This window comes from Colobus angolensis, unplaced genomic scaffold (genome assembly GCF_000951035.1).
Source record: "Colobus angolensis palliatus isolate OR3802 unplaced genomic scaffold, Cang.pa_1.0 Scaffold91, whole genome shotgun sequence".
Taxonomy (NCBI): Eukaryota; Metazoa; Chordata; class Mammalia; order Primates; family Cercopithecidae; genus Colobus; species Colobus angolensis.
In genome coordinates, this window is record NW_012123043.1 from 4687410 (window position 1) to 4696060 (window position 8651).

General features: G+C 48.9%; 1 protein-coding gene across 1 annotated transcript in view; it reads left to right on the forward strand.

The window, feature by feature from the left end:
- The window catches only part of RNPEP (arginyl aminopeptidase (aminopeptidase B)), a 28530-nt gene extending 20273 nt beyond the window's left edge, over positions 1–8257 (forward strand). Inside the window, 8 exon segments of the mRNA XM_011931842.1 lie at positions 917–952; positions 1023–1042; positions 2052–2251; positions 3550–3662; positions 3833–3941; positions 5421–5645; positions 6489–6631; positions 7668–8257. Coding sequence (XP_011787232.1) covers positions 917–952; positions 1023–1042; positions 2052–2251; positions 3550–3662; positions 3833–3941; positions 5421–5645; positions 6489–6631; positions 7668–7826 — 1005 coding nt within the window. The 3' untranslated portion in view covers positions 7827–8257.
- The last annotated feature ends 394 nt before the right edge of the window (positions 8258–8651 follow it).

The following is an 8651-nucleotide window of genomic DNA, read 5'->3' on the forward strand; positions in this document are numbered from 1 at the left end:
AGTGTTTTTTGTTTTTTTTTTTTCTTGAGACACAGTTTCGCTCTTGTTGCCCAGGCTGGAGTACAATGGCACGATCTCGGCTCACTGCAACCTCCGCCTCCTGGGTTCAGCAATTCTCCTGCCTCAGCCTCCCGAGTAGCTGGGATTACAGGCACGTGCCACCACACCTGGCTAATTTTGTATTTTTAGTAGAGATGGGGTTTCTCCGTTTAGGTCAGGCTGGTCTTGAACTCCCGACCTCAGGTGATCCACCTACCTCGGCCTCCCAAATTGCTGGGATTACGGGCATGAGCCACTGCGCCCGGCTCATTAGATTTTCTTCTATAGCTGCTTATATGGATGTTTTTTAATTTACTGGTTGTTTCTAATTTTCTGTTGAAATATGTTGACAAACTTCCTTACCTATAAATGTCTATTCATATCAGATGATTTCAATAAGGATAAATTCTTAGAAACACAATTTCTGGGTAAACTTTTTTTTTTTTTGAGACAAAGTCTTGTTCTTTTGCCCAGGCTGGAGTGCAGTGTTGCAATCTCGGCTCATTGCAACCTCCGCCTCCGTGGTTCAAGCAATTCTCCTGCCTCAGCTCCCCCACATCCCACCCCCTGTAGCTGGGATTACAGGCATGCACCACCATGCCTGGATAATTTTTATGTTTTTAGTAGAGATGGGATTTCGGCATATCGGCCAGACTGGTCTTGAACTCCTGGCCTCAAGTGACCTGCCTGCCTAAGCCTCCCAAAGTGCTGAGACAACAGGTGTGAGCCACTGTGCCCGGCCCTGAACATTTTAATTTACAGAGTCTTTTTTAGTATATATTGTCCATTATCTTCCAGAAAGTTTGTACAAATCTATACTTTCATTCAGAATATATATAGCAAGAGCCTATTTGTGAATATCTTAATCAGCCATTAGGAATCCTGCAAGCAGATATTTTTATCCCCTTGTACAGTTGAAAAAACTGAGATTGAGAGAGGCTGAGTCACTTACTCAGAGTCAAAACATCTAGGAAAGGGCAGAGCTGGCTGGTTCCAAAACTCTGTCCCCCTCCCCTCCACTACCTTCACTATTCCCTCAGTCATTGTTTTTAATGCAGAAGGAGACTTAGAGATCCTTAAAATTTTGGGGTTGATAATTTCTTTTGTCTGACAGAAACAGTCAGATGAAAATAATTCTAAGTTTTCACAGAAGATCAAATCATTGCCAAGCACGGTGGCTCACGCCTGAGGTGGGTGGATCACCTGAGGTCAGGAGTTTGAGACCAGCCTGACCAATATGGTGAAACTGCGTCTCTACTAAAAATACAAAAAGTAGCCAGGTATCGTGGTGTGCGCCTGTAGTCCCAGCTACTTGGGAAACTGAGGTAGGAGAATTGCTTGAATCCAGGAGGCGGAGGTTGCAGTGAGCTGAGATTGTGCCACTGCACTCCAACCTGGGCAACAGAGCAAGACTCTGTCTCAAAAAAAAAGATCAAATCATTTTCTAAAAATAAGGCCAGGGGCCGGGCATGGTGGCTCACGCTTATAATCCCAGCACTTTGGGAGGCCAAGGCAGGCAGATCACCTGAGGTCAGGAGTTTGAGACCAGCCTGGCCAACGTGGCGAAGCCCCCTCTCTACTAAAAATACAAACATTAGCTGGGCGTGATGGTGCACACCTGTAATCCCAGCTACTCGGGAGGCCGATGCAGGAGAATGGCTTGAACCCGGGAGGAGGCGGAGGTTGCAGTGAGCCGAGATTGCGCCATTGCACTCCAGCATGGGCGACAGAGCAAGGCTCTGTCTCAAAAAATTAAAATAATAAATAAAATAAGATAAAAATATAGTACTTTGATAAGGAAAGGTAACTGTCAGAAAGGTGCGATTCTCCCAGTCCTCATCTAAGAGAGAGACTAACAGCCTGAGTTAACCAAGTCCTTTGTAGCCCACAGCAACAGGGAGCTAGGGACTGAATCAGGCTCTTTGTAACTGTCCCTATTTGCCCTGGGTCCCCAGGAGGGTAATGTTATTAAGCTTCAGGTGTCTGTTGCTGTTCTTCTTGAAGCCACAAAGAGGCAGCACAGTGTCTCTGTCAGGAAAATACAATTGGATGTGGTGACAGACTTTTTCCTGGGGGCTTATGTTTGATTCTGCACCAGGCGCTGCATACACCTGCTTGGAGGCTGCAACGGGGCGAGCTCTGCTGCGTCAGCACATGGACATCACTGGAGAGGAAAACCCACTCAACAAGCTCCGCGTGAAGATTGAACCAGGTCCAGGAGGCTCCTCTATCTGACACCCACTCCCCTCAATTGAGCTTGGAGCCCCAAGTTAATGCGAACTTCATGTTGATCAGTGCACACTTAGAATACTGTATTCGGAGGGAGGGGCACTCCAGAGCTCTTTCTGGCCAATTCTCTGGCCACTAGGCTAACTGAACCCAAGGCACTGCAGCCAGATAGGAGTTCTGTCCAGTCTGTACGGTTCGTGATGACTTTATCATTGCTTTGCATTTGTACAAGTCTGTATTATTTTACCAGGCTCTTTCCCATTCCTTCATGATCATCAGGGCAGATCTGTGGATTCTGTAGAGTAAAAGCATTAGCCTTATTTTACAGAGGATGGGATTGAGTGCCAGACAAGTTAAGGGTCTTGTCCAGGTCATATACCTAATCAGTGCATGACTGCAACTGAGATCCGGGTCCTCTCTCTAAATTCAGAGCTTTTTACTTCCTAACATTTTCCTTCATTCCATGTGTGACTAATCTGAAACCTTTTTATGCAGTCGAAGCTCATGTTCCTTGATGCTGTTAAGTGTGCAGATGAATTTATTGGAGACTGGTAATTAGTTTTAGCCTGGAACAGCTGTGAAAACAGCACGTTGTCTGGGATGGTGGCTCATGCCTGTAATCCCAGGTCGAGGCGGGTGGATCATAAGGTCAAGAGTTCAAGACCAGCCTAGCCAATATGGAGAAACCCTGTCTCTACTGAAAATACAAAAATTAGCTGGGCGTGGTGGTGCATGCCTGTAATCCCAGCTACTGGGGAGGCTGGGGCGGGAGAATCGCTCAACCCCGGGAGACAAAGGTTGTGGTGAGCCGAGATTGTGCCACTGTACTCCAGCCTGGGTGATAGAGCAAGACTCTGTCTCAAAAAAAGAAAAAGAAAAAAAACACTGATCTGGGAGGGGAGGTTGAGTATTTAGGTGGTGACCAATAGGGATGGAAAAGACACAGCCTGGTGCTCAGTGGGAAGAGTTGATGGAACCTACCCACACAAAGTATATCCTGGGACGAAGGAAATGTGTCTGCTCCTCTGGAAGGCTGGTTTCTTTGTCTTCATATTAGATCCACAGTAAATGACCCTCTGAGATCTCCTTGGAAGCACCTTGAGAGAGGCCAAGATCTGGAGAGAGATCTTGGCCTTGAGAGAGAGATCTTGGCCTTGCTTTCCCTGGGGAAGCTGAATTCTGATCTCTTCCATTGCTAGTCTTTGACTCTAGAGCTAGAGAAGAACGTTACGGGTGACAGGCTACAAAAGCTTAAATCTTGTCTGCTTTCTCCTCTGCCAGGTGTTGACCCGGACGACACCTATAACGAGACCCCCTACGAGAAAGGTTTCTGCTTTGTCTCATACCTGGCCCACCTGGTGGGTGATCAGGATCAGTTTGACAATTTTCTCAAGGTATAGTCACATGAGGGGAGAAGGAAGAGGAGCGGATAAAGCCACTGGGCCTGAGCAAGGGTAGAGGCAGGGGGCGAAAGAGGTAAGGGGTTGGAGGAGGACCCAGGACACAGAAGGACTCCACTCCCCACGGGGCCAGAGAGGGTCTGAAGAGCCTTCCCTCCTCACAGGCCTATGTGCATGAATTCAAATTCCAAAGCATCTTAGCCGATGACTTTCTGGACTTCTACTTGGAATATTTCCCTGAGCTTAAGAAGAAGAGAGTGGATATCATTCCAGGTAAGCAGAGGAACTGGCCCACAGGCTTCTAAAAAATAGTAGAGAATGATATCTCATTTACACTCGGAAAGGTGGTGGTGGGTGGGAAAACACTGGCTCAGAGGCAGCTAGGTAGGGGCATTTTGAGGAGCAAACCCAGAATCCTGGGATTTATTCCAGACAAATGATTTCTTTTGACTCCTCTCTGCCTCATTTTCTCCCAGTCTGTTTCCTTACTCTCTCCTCTTCACTCCTCTTGTTATCCTCACACCTGGACACACATAGTCAGACCCTTAACTTGCCCAGAGAGCTGCCACTGCTGCTGGTGCTGCTGCTGCGCCGCTGCTCCGAGCTAAAACTCACAGGGCAGGAGCGGAGGCAGTGCCCCCTCCTATGGCCTTCTGAGTGAAGGCAATCCCAGTAGCTGTCCTAATTTCTTTCTTTCTTTTTTTTTTTTTTTTTGAGATGGAGTTTCGCTCTTGTTGCCCAGGCTGGAGTCCAATGGCATGATCTCGGCTCACTGCAACCTCTGCCTCCCGAGTTCAAGCGATTCTCCTGCCTCAGCATCCCCAGTAGCTGGGATTACAGGCATGCACCACCACGCCAGGCTAATTTTGTATTTTTAGTAGAGACAGTTTCTCCATGTTGGTCAGACTGGTCTCAAACTCCTGACCTCAGGTGATCTGCCTGCCTCGGCCTCCCAAAATGCTGGGATTACAGCCCCCAATTTCTGCCTGGGAGGTACTGCTTCCAAAGAAAAAAGGAAAAATGTCCTGTCATGGATGACGCAGTCCATTAGATATACCCCCACTTTTTGCTGTGGCCTGAACCCCCCTGAGTCACTCTGTGTTGGTTTGATGAAGTCTGCGTCCTCTGACAGTAGGATTGGTGAGGCCTTTAGCAGCACCTGTTGTTTGGTTGGAGGCTTGCATTTTAATGTCATGGGACTCCGGAGCTAATGGTAGTTAATAATTCCAGAGTACTTACTATGCATCAGGTGGTACGCTAAGCTTTTAATGTTTATTTGCTCATGTAATCCTCATAACCGTCACTGAGGCAGGGCCTATCACCCCCACTTTATAGATAAAACTGAGGTGCAAAGGTGAAGTGCCTGTGGCCTCCCAGCTAGTTAATGGCAGAGCAGGGGTAGGAACCCAGGCAGCCTGGTCCTAGAGCCCCGGTGCTTAAGTACAGTGTGGTTCTGGTGATCGGTAGGAGAATGTACACGTGAATAGAGCATCCACCAACTTGGCTCTGACAACACGGTGCTAATTTGGAGTGAAAAGCACTTTCACGGTTGAAACGGCACAGTCTCTAGATATCATTATAACTAGGACTCTGCTGGAGCAAGTGGTTACATGGGAAAGTAATGTTCAATGCTGGGGAAAGAGTTTGGGATGGAGAAAGGAGAAACTTGAGGTCTCTGGGAGTTGCTTGAACCAATTGACCGTAACCTGGCCAGAGAATTCTGATAGTATCTTCTCTCCTTCTCCCAAACAGGTTTTGAGTTTGATCGATGGCTGAATACCCCTGGCTGGCCCCCTTACCTCCCTGATCTCTCCCCCGGGGACTCACTCATGAAGCCTGCTGAAGAGCTAGCCCAGCTGTGGGCAGCCGAGGAGCTGGACATGAAGGCCATTGAAGCCGTGGCCATCTCTCCCTGGAAGACCTACCAGCTGGTCTACTTCCTGGATAAGATCCTCCAGAAATCCCCTCTTCCTCCTGGTAAGAAAAAATGGTGAACCAGGGCTCCTTGTGTGCAGAGCTTTATGTCAGGGGCTAGAGAGAGACTCACAAAAGGTAGTGATGCCTGCCTCTAGGGGACTGCCACGTACAATAGGGAGGCTGGCCCTCCACAAGGAATGTGCCATCGGGAGGTTGTGGGTTCTGCCTACAAGCACCATAAGGACAAAGTCACAAAGCCTGGCATTGCTCAAGTCCGAAGCTTCTGCAGGTAACTCTTGTAAAGCCTTTGTGTCTATTAAGTCATTTAATTCACACAGCTCCTCTGGGAAGTAGGTGGTGTGATTTAAATACCCAAGTGACAGAGAATGAACTTGAGGTACAAACAGGTCACACAGAACCCAGTCATCCAAAGCTCTCAACCACTAATGCTTTGTGGCTGCTCAGTCAAAATAATGTTCACCAAGAGGTTAAAAAAAAGTTAGAGCCAAAATGAGTTTTAGCAGGTGAGTGGCAGGAATACAAATGGGACAGAATATTGGGGGAATATGTCTGCTTTAATCTTGCTCTGTTGACCAGGCTGGAGTACAGTGGTGCTATTGGCTCACGGCAACCTCCGCCTTCTGAGTTCGAGCGATTCTTGATTCTAGCGCCTCGGCCTCCAAGTAGCTGGGATTACAGGCGTGCACCACCACACAGGCGTGCACCACCACAACGTCCAGTTGTTTTTGGTATTTTTAGTAGAGACAGGGTTTCGCCATGTTGACCAGCCTGGTCTCACACTCCTGACCTCAAGTGATCTGCCCACTTCAGCCTCCCAAAGTTCTAGGGTTACAGGCGTGACCCACCATGCCCAGCCACAAATCATTTCTTTCTCTTCTCCAGGGAATGTGAAAAAACTTGGAGAGACATACCCAAGTATCTCAAATGCCCGGAATGCAGAGCTCCGGCTACGATGGGGCCAAATCGTCCTTAAGAACGACCACCAGGAAGATTTCTGGAAAGTGAAGGAGTTCCTGCATAACCAGGTGGGTGACCTCTGCCTCGCTCTTCCCGAAAGCACACCGGGACCCACTCGGCCATACGTGAAGTAATCCTGTGGACCGGGCTCATTGAGGACTCATCTGAGGCACAGGGGGAGGGGCAAATGGCCTGAGGACCCTACCACTCAGCCTCTTTACTAGTGTGGCTTTGAAGGCATTGCCCTAGGGACAAGAGGAAGCCTGCAGGCCTGTGGAGCTTTCTGCAGTTCAGCTGGTGAGACCCCAGGGAAAAAGCTGGCCAGAGCCAACCCAGAGGTGGGAAAGAGGGTGATCGCATCATGCGGGAAACGCAAGAGGGAAAGGGGCCAGAGGTCGAGCAAGAAGAGCAAAGGCTTGGAGGATAGGTCCCTGCTGCCCTGTGACTTGGGCATGGTTGAGACAGCAGCCAGACCCTCTGCCACCATGTGGAAGTTGCCCTGTTGGGGAAGGGCCCCAGGCTCTCAGGATGAACTGAATGTCATCAGATTCCGGAGCAGGGAGGGGCTGGACTGGAGATGAAGCAGTGCTCTGCATAAAGTCAGGGCTGCGTGCCTGTTTGGGGATATTCTGAGCCCTCTGACGGCTTCCTCAAGGCTCTGGATTTTAGGAACTTGCGATGTCGCTGGCTTTTATTTGTGTAAATTTGACCTGTGGGTTTTCCTTTGTTTGACTGCAGTTGGACCGTATGCGGCTGGGAGCTTTATGTGCTGCAGCCCTTGATATCTGCTATTCACTTGGTGGCTCACCACCTACCCCTTTCCAAAAGTCTGGAGTCCCACTGTGTCAGCCCAACTCATTTGTTTTGTTGAGTGTAGACATGTTAGCATGGATTGGGATGCATATTGAGATCCATCTCCATGGATCTTTGGCCCCCCAAGAAGATGCCAGAATTAGAGCACTTCTGATGAGAAACTCCTCATTCCAGCTGTGGTACCCACATCCCTTTTAGCACCTAGCCATGGCTGCTATTAGGCTGGTACAGGAGGGCTGGACAGACCCACCGGGCAAGCTTCTTAGGCATGTGTATGTGTGTTTCTTGCAGGGGAAGCAGAAGTATACACTTCCGCTGTACCACGCAATGATGGGTGGCAGTGAGGTGGCCCAGACCCTCGCCAAGGAGACCTTTGCGTCCACCGCCTCCCAGCTTCACAGCAATGTTGTCAACTATGTCCAGCAGATCGTGGCACCCAAGGACAGTTAGAGGCTCGTGTGCATGGCCCCTGCCTCTTCAGGCTCTGCAGGCTTTCAGAATAATTGTTTGTTCCCAAATTCCTGTTCTCTGATCGACTTCCTGGAGTTTATATTCCCTCAGGATAATCGGTTCTCTGGGCTTAGGTATCTGTGACTCTTGGGCCTGTGCTCTGGTAGGAACTTACTTCTCTAGTCCACTGAGCCTTGAGACAGAGAACCTGCCCACAGCTCTCCCTGCTACAGGCTGCGGGCACTGCAGGGCAGCGGGCCTTCTCTGCTTCTCCGCCTAAGTCTCTGGGAAGAAGTGGAGAGGACTGATTCTCTTCTTTTCTTTTTTCTCGCTCTCTTTTTTTCTTGCTGATTTTATGCAAAGGGCTGGCATTCTGCTTGTTCTTTTTTCAGGTTTAATCCTTATTTTAATAAAGCTTTCGAGCAAAAATTGTTACGGATTGAGTGACTATTACATTTCTTCCACCAGGGGTCCCCACTGTGTTTGTTCAGGAAAGGTCACTGGGGGAAGCCCAGAGAATGACAAGTGTTTCTCTGTCCTCAGCAAACAGCCAGGGTGAAGGAGGTGGGTGTCCCACCCATGCAGATGAAAAAATATATGGCAAAATGGCACAGCTGGTACAGGAAAATGAAAAAGGAATAGCATTCCAGTTCTCCGTGAAGCAGCTGAATTCTCTCCCTGCAGCAGCATTCCTATTATCATTTCCATCACTAAGAAAAAAAAATGGACTGGTCACAGTGGCTCACGCCTGTAATCCCAACACTTTGGGAGGCTGAGGCAAGAGGATCGCTTGAGCCCAGGAGTTTGAGACCAGCCTGCCCAACA